The sequence below is a fragment of the Globicephala melas genome, chromosome 2 (assembly GCF_963455315.2).
Source record: "Globicephala melas chromosome 2, mGloMel1.2, whole genome shotgun sequence".
Classification (NCBI taxonomy): domain Eukaryota; kingdom Metazoa; phylum Chordata; class Mammalia; order Artiodactyla; family Delphinidae; genus Globicephala; species Globicephala melas.
In genome coordinates, this window is record NC_083315.2 from 19,991,984 (window position 1) to 20,009,615 (window position 17,632).

Below are 17,632 nucleotides of genomic sequence, written 5' to 3' on the forward strand. Positions count from 1 at the left end.
TACATAAAGCAAGAAATCGACAAGGAAAGAGAAATAAATCCATAATTACAGTGAGAGACTTGAAAACACCTTTTAGTAGCTGAAAGCATAGGCAGACAACATTAGTAAGTATATTCAGGATTGAACAACCTTAATCTAATTGACACTATACCCAACAGGATCAGAATTTATAATCTCTTCAAATGCACATGGATGATTCACCAAAATCAACCAAAAAGAAAGTCTCAGCAAGTTCAAAAAAATTGAAATTATTCAGATTATGTTTTTTTGTCCACAATAGAATTAAGGTAGAAATTCATTAGTAACTAACTAGTTATGTGTGGTAAAGCTGATGCAGCATAGATGAAATAATTCTTCTACATTTGGAATTGGTCATTACTAACAATAACAAATTTTTAATCAAGTTAATTTCTTTGAGATATCACTAGGTATGTCACACAAAATGGGTCTCATGGGTTCAAATACATTTGGAAAACCCTGAGTTAAACACGTTTCTTTACTGCATGATTTCTTAAGAGTATTTAAAATATTAATAATCATTGTAAATATTCAAGGGGTTAAGTCTCCTAAACCTACTTGGAGCATTTCAGGAGACTACAAAGTACATTTGGGGAACTTTGGACAGCATTTTAAGAGAGGTTTGAAAGTTTTTTCAACGCTGTCATTGAAAGGAATCATGCCATGAACAACTTAGACATATTAGTATATTTCTTTGTATTAATTACTGATGTATATAGGAAGAATATACATTTATTTGACACAGGTTCATTTCTGTACATTTGTTTTAAGGAAATAATCATAAACGTGCGCAAATTTATCTGCAAGAATGTTTGTCACACCATTGTTTATAGTAGCAAAAAATTGTAAACACTTTGGATGTCCCATAAATAAGAATCAGTTAAGTTTTAGTATAGTTCATATTATAAGTACTATGCACCCTTTAAATCATGCCATAGAAGGATAATAAAGACGTGGAAAAATACTCATGTTAGCCCAAAAAAACCAAATTATTAAATGATATGTGTAAATCTTTTTTGGCTTAGAAAATATGCACAGAAAAATATTGGGGGGATAAATAGTAAAATGTGGTAATGTGTTTGTAAATTTCATACAGTAAGGCTTTTGTTGTAAGAAGTTTAAAGGTAAATGTCATATAAACCAAAACCAAAAAGCTATTTAGAAAATATTAGCTATGTATGTGGCATTTGCTTAAATATATAGCATCTCCTGATAAATATAAAATGGGCTTTGATAGATTAGTTTTCATATATCTATCTAAAAGGAATGACATTAAATATCCTGAAGTTTTTAGATAAAATTTTATGGCCTAACACAAAGATACCCAGTGATGAAGCTTGGCATCTAAAGTAGACTAGGTTTTTTTTTTTTAGTTGATTTACAATATTGTGTTTAGCTTTTCTTCTTTTTACAGTGACATTTTAAAACTTGTTGCACACATTAGGTGTATAATGTTTTCTTTCTCTAATAGGATTGAATTGTTGTCTTTGTGGTTTTTCATCATTATTATTTTTACAGATGCTTCTATCAGACTTTTCCCATCACCATATTGAAATGGCATGTACCCTACTAGAAACATGTGGAAGATTTCTTTTCAGATCTCCAGAATCTCACCTGAGGACCAGTGTACTTTTGGTAAGGGCTTGAGGATCCTAGCAAGAGGTTGAGGTTCTTGATTTACTCCAGGAGTTAAAAATTTTGACCAGTGCCTTTTATCTTGCTCTGCCATTTAAACACTTCTACCTAAACTAGAACTCCAGCCGTTCCTGGAGAGCTGTAGGAATTTTTCTCATTTGACTGCCAGTGAGTTCACACTATTGTAAAGGGGGATTAAATTCAGCCCCAGATAACTTTTTACAAGTGATGCAGAGGAGCAGGTACTCTAAATACTATTGTGTTAGAGCCCTCTTTGTGGATGTTCTTGATACATCTTTACTGTGCCATAAGCACATAAATTATAAAGCTTAAATTTTTTAAATTGGAAAACATAAAACATAAGCTTGAAAAATTAACATGGGGGGAGAAGATATTTCTTAAGTTAATTAGGATGCCAGCATGGCCATCAAGTTTATTAAGCAATTAAGTTAGTATGCTTATTGGTAATACCCATGCATTCGACTGCAGCCTTTGCAAGGGAGAGAGTGTGGTGGGGGAGGGTGTCAGTGTTAGCCGTGGTTTAGGACTCCCCAGGAATAGACTGTCATTACATCAGTGTTGCTTTTAGGGACGTGTTGATTGTGTCTTTTTCTCTAGGTGTGTTATTTTTTTAGAATCTAGTTGTAAGCTTGAATATTTCTCTGGCAATATTTAAAATGAAAAAAACATGGGAATTTATTTCTAGTGAACAAAAATACTAATGTGAAGGCCATCACCTGGAGTTTATTTCCACATTCTCTCTAGGCTTATTCATATAATAGTCATTCCAAGTTCAAATTTTTATTGTAACACAGAAAAAAATCTTCCTCCTCTTTGGCTCAAGCTGGTAAGGTTAAATGAGACCTGCATATGAAAATGTAATAGAGATGCCAAGAAAGCTTAGGTTTTAAAAATGTCTATATTTTATTTGTAATATTGAACCCTCTATGTTTACTTTTTGCTAGGGAAAGTTTACTAGTTGTGGTGGTGTGGATACTTATGCCATTGATGGAAACCAGAGTTCTTCCTGCCCGACTGGTTTTCTTCGCTCAGCGGATCTTTCTCCCTCTTGTAGCGAAAGCAGCTAGCCTTTATCATTGATTGTCTTGCTTTCTGGATAGGAGCCTTGTTTATCATATAATGCTTTTGGGGCTCCTCCTATGTGTTAGGCACTGAACTCAGTTCTGCAGGGATGTTATGGCTGGTTGGGGGTGGTTAGTACAAAGAAATGAAACATAGTTGCCATCCTCAAAGTGGTCCATATCTAGTGCTAATTCCAGTGTAGCATTTTAAGCGCTTTAACAGAGAGAGGTATGCAGAGGATTTTATGGGCTCATGGAGGGAGTACTTAAACCAGACTGAATGAGTCAGGAGACATCTTCCCTAACAGCTTCCCAGTGTTTATTGAGTCTGACTCTTCTGTCAGACCCTTGGGATATAAAAGTGAAAAAGATAGTTCCTGCCCTCATGGAATTTGTAGTCTAATAACCCAGACAGATGGACGGTTGGAACACAGGGAGGGGGATGCAATATAATATTGTGGGTTAGCATAGGGTATTATGTGTATAGATAGAAGAGGCGCTTAATCTAGTCTTGGTATGTCAGGAAAGGTTTCCTGGAAAAAATGGTGTTTATTTTAGAGACTCACTTGAGTCTCAGAGGCAGAGAAGAGAGACACACTGAGTCAAGAGGCTGCAGGTAAGACTGGAGACGTAGGCACAGCCCCGAGTATGAGCACTGTGCTAAGGAACGAGGGTTTTCCCCCTGTGGTAGAGAGTAGCTATTGAAGGATGTTAAGCAGGGAGGATAAGTATGATCAGATTTATGGTTTTAGGAAGGTCGGTGTGGAGGAGATAACTGAGGTGGCTGAGGCCAGAGGTAGACAGAACAGTGAAACGGCTGTTTTCAAAACCTACGGGGAAAACAATGAAGAAATGGTAAGGATGGGGGAGTGGGGAATAATAATTGGCTGTATGAAGAATTTTAGGAAGCAGAACTGATGAGATGTGATGGTGAGATACTAGGGACGAGGAAGGGAAAGCGCCCTCAGATAAGACCCCGTATTCCAGCATGAGCATCTGAGCGGGTGATGGTGCCAGTCACAGAGATGAGGGAGGAGGAGGAGTGAGGAGGAGGAGGGTTTGGTTTGAAGCGCAGATGCTTGCGGGATGATCTAAAATGTACCTGTATTTGTTTGGGAACACACATAACCTTTTAACTGGTTTGCATTTAAAATTATTCTTGGCTGATGTTAAAAGTAGTTTGGTGTGGGGACTTCTCCGGGTGGTCCAGTGCTTGAGACTTCTCCTTCCTATGCAGGGGGTGTGGGTTCCATCCCTGGTGGGGGAGCTAAGATCCCACATGCCTGGAGGCCAAAAACAACCAAAACATAAAACAGAAGCAACATTGTAACAAATTCATTAACGACTTTAAAATTGGTCCACATCAAAAAAGAAAAAAGAAAGTAGTTTGGTATGTGTGTTGGGGGAGAAGGTTCTAAAGTGGTCTACATAACAGGTTGAAACTAGTCTTGATTTAAAACTGTTATGTATGTACAAATGAAAAGTTAAGTGTTGCGTTATGTTTTGTTCAAAGAACTTACAGGGTGAGGTCATTATCTCTAGCTCTGTTAAACATGGAACTGTTCTCTCTGTCTGGAAGAGTCAACATTTAATAAGCATTTACAAATTATAAAATAGATGTCAGGAGAGGAGCTAGGCTACAACGTGTATACTTTAGCAGATTCATAGACAAGAGAAACAATTGTGAAACTTGGTATACCCATAATTGAACTTATGAAAGAGCAGAATTTCCCCCAGTATACAATGGTTTTACGTGTATAGAAAGGCAGACCATGGGAAAGATTTGAATGTGTTTTAAAAAATTCATTCATTACTTTGTATATTAGTAAACATTAATTGCAAGCCTCCCATGTGCTAGGCCAGGCACTGTTTTAGATGCTGGGTTTACATCAGTGAACATGCTGCAGCCCCTGCCCTCCCTGAGCTTGCAGACACAGCCTTCTTTCCAAAGCCTGAAGTCTTGCCTCCACCCGCCACCACCTGCCACCCCAGTCCAGACACCTGCTTGAAGCTCTTCAGTGCTTTCCCTCTACAGGCTTCAAATCCAGCATTGTTACTACGGTCGGTCTGCAGAATCTGGTCTCACTGCGCCTCTCCTCACTCCTTAGAACTGATCTCACGCCATTCCATGCTGGCGCCACGCTGGCCTTCATGTAGTTCCTGTAACTGATCCTTCTCTCCTCATTGCCTCTCGTCTTGCTGTTGCGTCTGCCTCAGGTGCTCTCTCTGTGTCTCTTCTCAACCTTTTGTCGTCCTTCAGAGCACAACTCAAATGTCACTTTTGCAGAGAGGCCATCCCTAGCCCACCTTGACTAAAGTGGGCTCTCATTACTCTCCATCTTAGGGCCTTGTTATTTTCCTTCATAATACTATTCACAATTAGTATTTAAAAGGTTGCTAGTTTATTTGTTGGCTTGTTTATTCTGTCTTCCTATGCCAACTCTTAGGCTTCATGAAGGTAGGAGCCATGTCCGTCTTGTTCACTGGTGACTTCAGTACCTAGCGTAGTGCCTGGCACATAGTAAGTGCCAAGTAAAATGTTAAATGGCTGAATAAATTCAGTAATCTTAATACTTAGTGTGGTGCTGTTTTTAGAACTAGGAGTACTGTTTGAAGATCTTCAGCTGATCAGTCTTTGGTTCTCAACTGGCATCTGGTGGGTAGAGGTGAAGGTTGCTGCACAGAACACCCTCCCCCCACACACCCAGACAAAGACTATCCAGTCCAAAACGTCCGTAGTGCTGAGGTTGAGGATCCTGAAGTAGATGATGATTGACTGCTTTTAATCACCTCCTGGAGCTGATGCTGAGGGCTCTGAACAAGTTGTGAAACTGGGGGCTTTTAGTATCCTTGTCTGTAGAGACATGTCAGATTTACCTAGTACAACATTGGATGGCACAAGCTCTCAGAATAAGGTTATTCTCAGCTGTTGTGTGTGGAACAGCCAGAGGCATTCACCCCTTTATTTATATTGTTGGTCCTTAATTTCAGTCACTTGTATATAAGCCTTGTTTTACGTAGAGTTCATATAGTTTGGCAGAGTTATAAGTCAAGTTATATTTGTAGCAGAGTTCTCTTGAGTATTTTATTGGACAAGGCATAAGACCAAGCAGTTATGGACTAATTTGTTCTAAAAACATGATTAGTGATATAACAATTAGTATGCTTGCATGCTCTTAGAAATACCTAGTAATTGTTTTCTCCCTTTTCTAGCCCTTTATCTTGAAATCTTATCACTGAGAGTAGAACTTTAGTTGGGAAGAAAGAAACCTTAGAATGAAAGTATTTTGACTAGACTTTTTATTTTAGGAACAAATGATGAGAAAGAAACAAGCGATGCATCTCGATGCAAGATATGTCACAATGGTGGAGAATGCATATTACTACTGCAACCCACCTCCAGCTGAAAAAACAGTGAAAAAGAAACGTCCTCCTCTCCAGGAATATGTCCGGAAACTTTTGTACAAGGATCTCTCCAAGGTTACCACTGAGAAGGTAAATCTTAATGAAATCATAGAACAGTAGTCAACTTGAGATTTGTGGTAGTGCTAAGCTTATATAACATTCAACCAAATTAATTCTTTTTCGTCCTGATGATAATAGTACTGATTGCAGTGCACTTTCCTTCTAGCCCTGCACCAAATTGTTTTAGGTCAGGGACATATATTTCAGTTTTCCTAGATCAGCTTGTTTATCAATTGCTTCAGTGCCCCACAAAGTATAGATAGGAAATGTAAGTAGTTTGCATTATTCACATTTTGTAAATGGAGAAATTGAAGCAGAATTGTTAAAGTCCCAGCAGTGGAGTTTAGGAGAGGTAGGATTAAATCCCAAGTTCCATTATGATTGATTCCATACAAGTCATCATAATAAGGAATTCATACGATGATACATAATGTATGGGACATATGTTTTATTTTCCTTTTATGATAGTAACTTCTTATTCTAATTAAAATGGTAATTCTTCTAAATTTGATGTTGATGCTGTGTGTATATTTGAAACTATTACTTTGTCTCTGATGTTCTGTAATGAATTTGCCTTTAAATATTTTGCTTTCAGTACAGGGGTTCTTAACCTTAAGTAGGCTTTAAGAGGCCCATGATCCTCTGGAACTTAATGATATTGAATCTCTGGGCCTGTCTGTATTTTTCCGGAAGAGGGTCTATAGCTTTCTTTAGATTCTCAGTAGGGGTCAATTTCCAGAAAAGGTTAAGAACCACCGACCTGTTACCTTAATTATTGTAGTTACCTTGTTAGAACCTTCACTTTTAAGTGAGACATGTTGAGTAAACATTTTTTGGTCAACTCTACAAGTTGAAACAACATGGTATGGAACTTTTTTCTTTTCAGGAAAAAAAATTGAAGCAAATTAACTTCTGGACAGAGGAAACCTATGGGGAGGATAAGAGGCATGGAATAATACATGTGTCATGGGTGGGCAGGGTAGAAGGTGATGACGAATGAGCGCAACTTTGAAAATTGAAGCCACCTTCAGGGATCCAGAGACAGTAGTTGTTTAAGACAACAGGATTTGAAAGCTGTTTTAGAATTGGCTAAAAGTTTGTAAAGTATGGAATGCTTATGCATTTGAGATGACATTAACATTTCCATTGAAGCTGATATGAGAACATATGTAGTGCTTGAAAGGTGGATTGTGGATATAGAGTAGAGATGAAAGGACTACTTTACATTCTGCCTACAGTATCCATTTTCTTTCAGAATAAAAATGGAAAGAACTTGATGATGACTAGAGCTCTGCTGATTATCTCATTACCAGTAGAGATTTTGAAAGCAATAGCTAACTTTTAAGGGGTGCTTGTAATGCGCCAGACACATTCCTACGTACTTCACGCACTTTAACTTGTCTAACCCTTAGACCAGACTTATGGAGTAAGTGCCTATCATCCCCCCTTTACATGCAAGGAAACTGTGTGATGTCAGTCTTGATGTTGTGTCCTCCATCTTTTTTTTTTTTTTAAGATTTTTTTGATGTGGACCATTTTTTTTTTTAAGTCTTTATTGAATTTGTTACAATATTGCTTCTGTTTTATGTTTTGGTTTTCTGGCCTCGAGGCATGTGGGATCTTAGCTCCCTGTCCAGTGATCGAACCTGTACCCCATGCACTGGAAGGCAGAGTCTTAACCACTGGACCACCAGGGAAGTCCTGTGTCCTCCATCTTAAGGGATCTTTTAACCAGTTGACCTTGGGTTTATTTCCTTATTGGAAATTTTTCATTTATAAAAAGAAGTGTCTGAGGTTATTTACATCAAATGATGCACAAAAGAAAACATTATTTTTGTTAAATCTTGGGTATTTCTTTCAGTGACCTGAGTATGAGTGTATACTGTTAGCTTGATTGAAGTCCTGGAAACTCTAGGAAATTTAAGGGCATTATGGAAAGATAAAGGGAAAATGTGAATAAATTTTACCAATAATTAGAAAAATCTTATTTTTCCTATCTCTAAAGTTGAAGAGGCTGATAGAGAATCTCTAGAGCATTTTCCGTTTCAAAAGTTCTGTGACTGTACAATCATAATAAAATATTTGTATTATAGGGTATTTTGGACTACTTAGTGCTTATCTTAGTAATTTAAACAAAATTCTCTTCATTTAGGTTTTGAGACAGATGCGAAAGTTGCCTTGGCAGGACCAAGAAGTGAAAGACTATGTGATTTGTTGTATGATAAACATCTGGAATGTGAAATATAACAGCATTCATTGTGTAGCCAACCTCTTAGCAGGACTAGTGCTCTACCAGGAGGATGTTGGAATCCATGTTGTGGATGGAGTTTTAGAAGATATTCGATTAGGAATGGAGGTAACAAAGACCTGCAGCAAATTGGAATCTGTGGACAATTTAGACAGCCTTTAAGTCCTCTTATTGAAAAATAAGGATTTGAAAACCCTCTTTTCCCCATATGGTGTCATTTACTATTACTTTTTTGAAGATAATGATTTCTTAATAAACCCTGTTGTGTTAGATTTCCTAGTCTTCTCTCAGGCTAATGCTGAAGTATTTTTTGCCTTTTCTTCAAGTCCAGTTAAGCTTATTTTAGAAGAGTATAGTAAATTTTTATTATTTCCTGGTTACTATTGGCATTCACGTTATAGGAATTCATAAATTTATTAATTAGGAGAATTGGTAATCATTTGATAAGAATTTCTGTAAGAATTTCCCTCTTTCTATATGCTTGTTGTTTCCTTAATTCACGGATTTCAGAGAAAATAAGTTACAGAGGGCTGATAGGGAGAATTACATTTTAACTGTTTCATAAACTATTAATTCATTTAACAATAGCTTAATATTAAATTTAATACTTAACATGTTCTTTTTATTAAAACATTTTAAAGGTAGACATTTCTTAGAGAGAGATAAAGGACGCCCAGAAGTGACTACCGATTAGAAAAGAACCCATTATTTATTCTCTGTTCAGTGAGTGATGTTGTCAAGTGACATAGGGGAATTTTACCTCTTCTCAAACACATTGCTATTCTTTAATGGAAATCTGCTTTTTTTTTTCTTCCCCCTTTAGGTTAATCAACCTAAATTTAATCAGAGACGTATCAGCAGTGCCAAGTTCTTAGGGGAACTTTATAATTACCGAATGGTGGAATCCGCTGTTATTTTTAGAACTCTTTATTCTTTTACTTCATTTGGTGTTAACCCTGATGGCTCTCCAAGTTCACTGGACCCTCCCGAGCACCTTTTCAGGATTAGACTAGTGTGCACTATTTTGGATACCTGTGGCCAGTACTTTGACAGAGGTTCTAGTAAACGAAAACTCGATTGCTTCCTTGTGTATTTTCAGGTACATAAATTGAAATAAGCAGTTTGGCATCATTTAATGCATTGCTTGTGTTATAAAAATATTAGAGAAGAAACCCTGTAGCATTCATATATGATGTATAAGATATATTCATAGTTAGGTGAGATTTATTCTTCTTGCAAGTATGCTTAGCTTTAGACGTTTTAAAATAACATGATGGGGATTTCCCTGGCGGTCCAGTGGTTAAGACTCTGTGCTTCCTGCAGGGGGCACAGGTTCGATCCCTGGTCAGGGAACTAAGATCCTGCATGCCACACGGCATGGCCAAAAAAAATTTTAAAAATATATATATGATGAATTCTATCATAAATATTCTGATTACATTTTAAGTTTTATAATTGATGATTGATCATTAATTTTGGGAATTATTTTGGTGCTTTTATAAATTTGGTTTAGTAAGTTTAATAAGTTTGGTTTAGTAAGTTTAATAAGTTTATAAATTTGGGATAGTATGGATTATTTTGTATTTGGTACGTAATTCATGAATCAAATTACTTGTAATATTTATGCATTTGATAATATTCTCACTCATCTGTGTTCTGGTTTTATATCTAAAATTCTTGTTTCTAAATTTAAAAAAAAACCCATCATTAACATTGAAAGAAATATTTGTTCATTCATTGCTAAAATCTTGGGTTGTGCTTTCCATATCTTAAGTTACTTATGTAAACTGGTGATTTAGAGCAAGTACAGTATAAATTAAATTCAGATACAAATACAGAGACAGTTCTGCAGCTTCTATACAGTTCATGTTCCAGAAGTTAGCTGTAGCTTGGTTGTCTGGAACCTAATCATTATTTCCCATCAAATACAATGTTATAAGTACTGATTAGGGGGAATAGCTCACTATCGAATTCTCCAGACGTTACTGAAATAAAGTACCAATGGTACCATTCAGTTCTATTTGATCATTCCTTTCTATCTAATCTGTTATGTTGTTTTTGTTTACCCATTGACAAAGAAAATAAATTTAAAACTACAAATTTGAGGTGTCAAAAATACATCCACATAGTAGCTGATGTTAAGTGGGGGTAACTACTCTTGGGGAAGAGCTGTTTGTAACTTTCTCCTATTACTTTATCTTTGCATTAGAGGGTAACTTGTTACTCTCTTGTTTTCTGAATTGATGAGCCAAAAATGGGGAAGGTGTGTTGAAGATTTGAGACTCAGATTCTCTGTTCCATGTAAGAAATGCCTTAAGTTGGACTGCCTGTATTTAAAACCAAAGTTTTGCTGCAGAATATCAGTGATCCCTATCAGTGTCCAAAGCAGGATCCCTTTCAGAAGAGTGTTATTATTTGCACTCACTCTAACATCACTGGCAGAGAGAAAAGAGCCACTCAGAAATATTCAGGAGTAGAAAGAGACAAAAGTATTTTCCACATTGATTAATAGCAGGAATGTGTAGCAGGGATATACTTAGGGCACGGGAGTAAGAAGTGAGTGAGGCCTGGGAGATGCAGCCAGTGTGTGCTGCCTGTAACACAGTGTCCAGTTACATATTGGAAGGCAGATAGAAAGGCTCACTTGCAGCAGTGCTTCTAATCTTCAGTGTGTACACACATCACCTGGCTATATTGTTAAGATGCACACTGTGATTCAGTTGGCCTAGGGTAGGGGACGTCTCAGATTCTGTATGTCTAATAAGCTCTGAGTTCCCACACTTTGAGTAGCGAAGACCTAGAAGAAACTGGACAGGAAGATTAAACACCCAGAGGAACACCTGTTTATATACAAGTAAATTCATGGGTTGTGCTTTTTAGTTAAACTTGAGAATTACAAGTACAAAATAGAATGAAGGAGCCAAGCCAGGAGACGAGGGAAAATATCTAAATGGTGCCATATACACAGTAGATGTTCAATAAATGCTTGTTGATTACTGATTTTTATATATTCAAAAACCCTATCTTCAAATACTTTGACTCTTTAAAAAAAATCAAAGCAGGTAGAATAGAGAAAATAATTATAATTTATCAAAACCGTTGCCTTGAATTTGGTTGTTTTTGTAAAATTAAATATTTAAGCCCTATTTGGGATTTGGGAGTGGATTTTCTGCCTGGTTTCAGTACCTGAAAATTTATTTGCTGTTTTATTTATTTATAATTTTTCCTTGCCTTTAAAAAAAGATTATGACAGTTACAATAAAAAATATATTTAAATTAAAGTCACCAGATGGCTTAGGAACTATATACATGGAGGGAAATAAATGTGTTAGGATCATTGCTGTTGACCATTAATAAAAATGGTAGGTGTCTTGTACAACTCTTTAGTTGTTATAACTAGGTGATGTCACGATACAGATTATTTTAAATATTTTGTTATTAATTTCTTATAGCTAAATTTATTTTTCATTTGTTATCAGCGTTATGTTTGGTGGAAGAAAAGTTTGGAGGTTTGGACAAAAGACCATCCATTTCCTATTGACATAGATTACATGATCAGTGACACACTAGAACTGCTAAGACCAAAGATCAAACTCTGTAATTCTCTGGAAGAATCCATCAGGCAGGTACACGACTTGGAACAAGAATTCTTAATAAAACTAGGTAAGCAATTAATTACAGAGAGAAAATAAAGATGGTATTTGGCAGATCGTTTCTAGAATTTGCTTTATAATGTTTTCAGTTAGCGTTTACTTTTGTATACTTTCTGTTTTTTGATGTTGAGTGTTATATAATAGTGTTAGGTAAGACCTGGCTGACTTATTTCTTGATTTCATTAAATAATCCCAAATTGGAGGAAAACAGTCATGTAAAACTTGAAGCAAATAATAATGATGGAAAAAATATAATCCTGTCAGCCTCTCTTAATTTTAGAATTTTTGGTTGCTAATTTAAAACCTACTTTTGATTAAAGCATCTCATATACAGTATATATTTTCAATAACACTATTTCCTAAGACAGTGCAGGCTTGACACTATATAAGGGGAGTGCCAGTTAGAAGTTTGAAACTATCCTACCAAATTTTAGATCCCAGTCACTGGGGGAGTTGTCTCTGTTTCTAAAGACTAGAGAACATGTGAGAAACGTGCTACAGGAGGATTGGTCACTTTACTTTCTCAGTATTCTTCTGCGATTGTTCTGGAAGAAGAGGTAGCATTTGAATGGCTCCCCTAAAGGACTGTAGGAGCCGACCAGCCTTGCCAGTGGAAATAACTGGAACAGGGTGGGGCCTTACCAGTCTGGTATGCTTGCTGATAGTTCTTAGCATGTTGTATTGTAGTCATTTCAAAGTGACATATAGTTTCAGCCTATGAAGCTAGTATTTTATTAGGAGATTATTTATTAGGAGACCCTTACCTTGACCAGTTATACTAATTGTATACATTTACTATGTTGCATATCTGAAAAACCACTTTTCATGGCAAAGGCATTGGTGATCCTTTTCCTTTAAGACTATTTTTTCATATTACATCCAGCATATTAATAGGGTTTCTTTCTCCAAGGTAAATCCTGTTTTGGAGAATTCGATTGCTGTTATCTATTTGAGCATTATTTGAAAAGTGCTACTGATTATGCAACTATTCACTTTTCCTAATTCTCAACCCATAAAGGCGTATGTGATTCTTTTTGTTCTTTGAACTTTGTCCCAAGTTATCTACTTTCTTTTCCTTTTCAGATTTCTAATTGTATAAAATGATCGTTTCAAGTAGAGTGTTTATTTATCTACGTACTTATTTCATTTATTTTATATGCTTTGAAATCGTCTTAGCCTTGTTTCCCAAAGACTTTCATGAATGGCTCTCTCTGTATAGTGGGCATGAGGAAATACTAGTTGGATACCCAGTTTGGTAGCAGTAAAGAAAGCAGTATGCTTTATCCTTTATCGAGCAAAGAGTTAAATTAAAGGACTTCGGGCTTCTTTTGAGGAGTCTGTCCTTGTTTAGAATACGGAAAGGAAAAAAATAGGTCACCATTTGCCAGTGCAACTCTAAGGATGGTGGCAACTAGAATCAATATGCTCCCAAGTCGTCCCATTTTCCTTCTGTTTTAGAGTCTAAATATCATAGAGAAGATATACATGAATAAATCTATATTAAATCTGTTTCTTGTTGGTAAACCATAAGATAATATAGCATCTTGCTTTTGGTAGTTTTTTGTTTTCAAGCACTTGCAAATTCATTATCATTTCAATCTTATAGCTACCCAATGCTAACTTAATAGTTAGCATTTTCTTATATTTTAAAAACCATTTTAATATTATTAAAAGTAATGAAGTGTTCATGGCAGAAATTTTGAAAAATGCCAAGAAGACAGAAATCACTGATATTTCATATGCACGGAGAATCATCAAAATGTTAACATTTTGATATATATTCTTCTATTTAAAAAATATTTATTCACGTGTTTGCAGTTCTATAACTGAAATTTTTTTCTAATATATTATGAAATTTCTTCCTGACATGAAATACTTTTCTAAATATTTAATTTTTTACAAAACTGGCTATTTTCCTTTGTATTAATATGTTAATTCTGTTGTTTGACACATTATTTCTAATCTTGCACCCCTGTAAATAACATTATTATGTTACTTTTGTGTGTATCTTGGTTTTCTCAGGATAGAGAGAATTATTGGCTCTAAGACACACCTTTTTTTTTTTTTAACATCTTCATTGGAGTATAATTGCTTTACAATGGTGTGTTAGTTTCTGCTTTATAACAAAGTGAATCAGTTATACATATACATATGTTCCCATATCTCTTCCCTCTTGCATCTCCCTCCCTCCCACCCTCCCTATCCCACCCCTCTCGGTGGTCACAAAGCATGGAGCTGATCTCCCTGTGCTATGTGGCTGCTTCCCACTAGCTATCTATTTTATGTTTGGTAGTGTATATATGTCCATGCCACTCTCTCACTTTGTCATAGCTTACCCTTCCCCCTCCCCATTTCCTCAAGTTCATTCTCTAGTAAGACACACTTTAAGAACAAAACCAAAATGGTAATAGGCAATGTAATTTAATTCTGGTTTGGAAGTTCTAGATTATATTATAATACTATAAAAGGAACAGAAATGGGAAGAATAAAAGTGAAAAAAGAAAAGTCATATGAATAAATTACTTATAAAACAGAAGAGTGTATTTCATAAATTAAAAATAAAATCAGTAGAATAAAATAAAAGCCCAGAAGTTGCCCCAATTAAATACAAAACAATTTAGTGTATGACGAAATAGGAATCTTAAAAGTAGGATAAGAACAACAGGTGAGCATTTAGGGGGAAAATTGATATAAAGCCACATCTTATGTCATCAAACTCCAGATGGATTGAGGAGTTAAATATTTATTTTCTAAAAGTTAAAAATAGATCTGATCATCAGATATTTGGAGAGGTGGTAATTTTCCTAAATTTTAAAATGATGCAAGAAAGCACACATATGTTGGCAGATTTGGGTGTTTAAAACTTTTGTGCGATGAAAGAAATAACTAAGATTGAAGTGAAAATAGTTTCTGTGCCAGGTTATTATCACTTACATAAAGAACACAGGCAAATTGATACACAACAGATAGATGAACATAACATAATCAAATGAGGGAGGGCAGGGAAGAGTTGGTATTTTTATTGAGTACTTCCAGTTTGCCAAAATTAAAGTGGAAGGTAATGTTGTTCATATTTGACAAGTGAGTTATGTAAAGCCCAAATCAAAATACTAGGTTAACAATCGAGCCAGAATTCAAAGACTGCTCTTTCTGACATATTAAGTATGTGGGGAAAATGCTCAGCATGTCTAGTGAGCAGAGAAATACAAATGAAAACCATTTGAAAGGGAGTATCACAATTATTACTCTGTCTGTTATGAGCAGGAAAACTGAGGCACCAAGCAGCTCAAATTCAAGAGAACAGTATTTGATTTTGGTCCCCAAGTACACTTAATTCTGACCCACATTTTAAATATTTTACTGTCTAGATTTTACGTTTTATTAACCGTATGTCCTTTGTACATTTTTATCTGCATTGTTTATTTTAGATTGACAGTGTCCTAGAGGTCAGCAACTGAACGGTTTATTATACAGCTTAGCAAATGCAAAATATATTTATAAACTGCTTTTGAAACTAACTTGCAATGCAAATGAAAATATGTTAGAAATAGTAGGATTTTCCTTACAAATTAGATTAGCTATCAAAACAAAGCTACTTATCCATTAGAGTTCTTCCCGTGACACGTATTTTAAAGTGGCTATAAAAAAGGTATAATGGTATATTAGGCTATGTGAGTTTATCAGCACTGTGATATTTTTATTGAGAGTGCTTAGATTTATATAGTCCTGACTTTTAATTTTTTGCCTTTGATAACATAAAAGCCCAATATATTGCTTCTGAAATTCCAAATAAATAAATAAATAAATAAAATAGTAAGTTAATGGTATCTCAATCTGACATAGCAGTTTTTCCCCTCAGTATTATTTTTCTTTTAAAACAGATCTCTCTGAGCTTTATCCATCTTTTCTCAATTTTTTTTTTTTTTAAATTTCCAAACTTGAATGTACCTACTTTCATCACTCTGTACATCTGTGTTTTTGTCAGTTCTTAATTGGTTAGACTTAAGACACTGGAGTAATTTTTTGTTTTTGTTGGTTGTGTTAGTTATTCAAACTTTCTGGGCTTCAGTATACCTCATAAAATGAAAGGGTTAAATCACATCGTCACTAAAGTTTCTGTCTGCTCTAATTGTCTAAGATTCTGTGAATAAACAAGTATTTACTAAACACCTACTGTGTATTTATCAATATATGGCCTCTAATGAGTTTTGAATATATAAAAAAAGATTTTTGTTCTCAAGGCTCTTATAATCTGATGTAACATGTATTGAAATCATTAGAAAAACCATTACATGGTGTATCTTTAAATGTAAAGTGCTGTGATCAGTTCTCCAAGTGCTTTAGAGTAAGTAGGAGGAAAAGTAGTACTCAGTGAGTTTATGCAGGAAGTGAAACTTAGACTGAATTTGAAGAATGTATAGGATTTGAAAGTGCATATTGAACGATATTCTCTATGGAGAAGCAATTTGATGATCACGAACGCAAGGTAGTGTACTTTGTGACACAGAAGAATCTACCCCAACTACAGGAAAAGGCTTGATTAGGACTAGGGAGCGTGGGGAAAAGTCGGATCAGATGAGACCATGGTATGTGCATCTTGAAAGTAGAGAGTAGTTTGGAACTCAAATGACAATAAAAAAGAATTGACTAGGCAGCAAAATGTGGATGAACATGAGGAGGAGGAAGGAGATTCAAGCCAGGGAATTCCCTTTGGAGGAACACGCTGTTACTGAAGGAAAAAACAAGCTCTTTGGTGACACAGCTGTTAGATGTGTCACCATATAGCTTTGCCTCTTTCCCTCAGTCTTAATTTGCAGACATTCAAATTGATAGTCAAATGTGACTTCTCCATTAAAGCGATGTAATTTTATTATATCATTGAGTTTTTAGAGATTCTTGAAATATCATTTGATAAAAAGTGTGACCAAGGTTGCATTGTATGTGGCTGAAGCTGCACCTTATGTGCTGCTACTGTTTGCCTTTGTTCATCTGAGACTGAGATAAACAGTTTGAAGCTCTGAGAAAGGGAAAAAAAAATTTTTTTTTTTGGCTAGTGGTTAAGAAATGTATCAGTGCTCCTTTGTTGAAATAAAGATCTAATTAAGTTTTTTAAATGGTTCTCAAAATAGTTTTAAATTCTGTTCTTATTTTATTCTGAGAACATGGCTATTGAATTATCTTAATACATACTTTAAGTGGTGTAATACTCACTGTCGAAAACTTGCCTTTATCTTTTTTTTTTATGTCTTTTTCTACTTTCTCCTCACTTCAAGGCCTAGTAAATGACAAAGACTCAAAAGATTCTATGACAGAAGGAGAAAATCTTGAAGAGGATGAAGAAGAAGAAGAAGGAGGAGCTGAAACAGAGGAACAATCTGGAAATGAAAGTGAAGTGAATGAGCCAGAGGAAGAGGTGATGACTTTTATTTATAGCAAAATAGGTACATTTGTAAGAGTATTTTGATTATATGAGCCAATATTTTCTTTAATGTATAAAATAAGATCTCCTCTTTAGTTTTATTAGAGTACAT

At 35.4% G+C, this 17,632-nt stretch overlaps 1 protein-coding gene across 4 annotated transcripts in view; it reads left to right on the plus strand.

Annotated features, from left to right (window-relative positions):
- UPF2 (UPF2 regulator of nonsense mediated mRNA decay) overlaps positions 1 to 17,632 on the plus strand; it is a 213,275-nt gene that overhangs the window by 56,990 nt on the left and 138,653 nt on the right. For all 4 annotated transcript variants that reach the window (XM_060293309.2, XM_060293311.2, XM_070044821.1 and 1 more), the window contains exons 11-16: positions 1,537 to 1,653; positions 6,045 to 6,230; positions 8,353 to 8,556; positions 9,272 to 9,547; positions 11,928 to 12,111; positions 17,375 to 17,514. In XM_060293309.2, the coding sequence (XP_060149292.1) occupies positions 1,537 to 1,653; positions 6,045 to 6,230; positions 8,353 to 8,556; positions 9,272 to 9,547; positions 11,928 to 12,111; positions 17,375 to 17,514 (1,107 nt within the window). The remainder of the gene's footprint in view (positions 1 to 1,536; positions 1,654 to 6,044; positions 6,231 to 8,352; positions 8,557 to 9,271; positions 9,548 to 11,927; positions 12,112 to 17,374; positions 17,515 to 17,632) is intronic.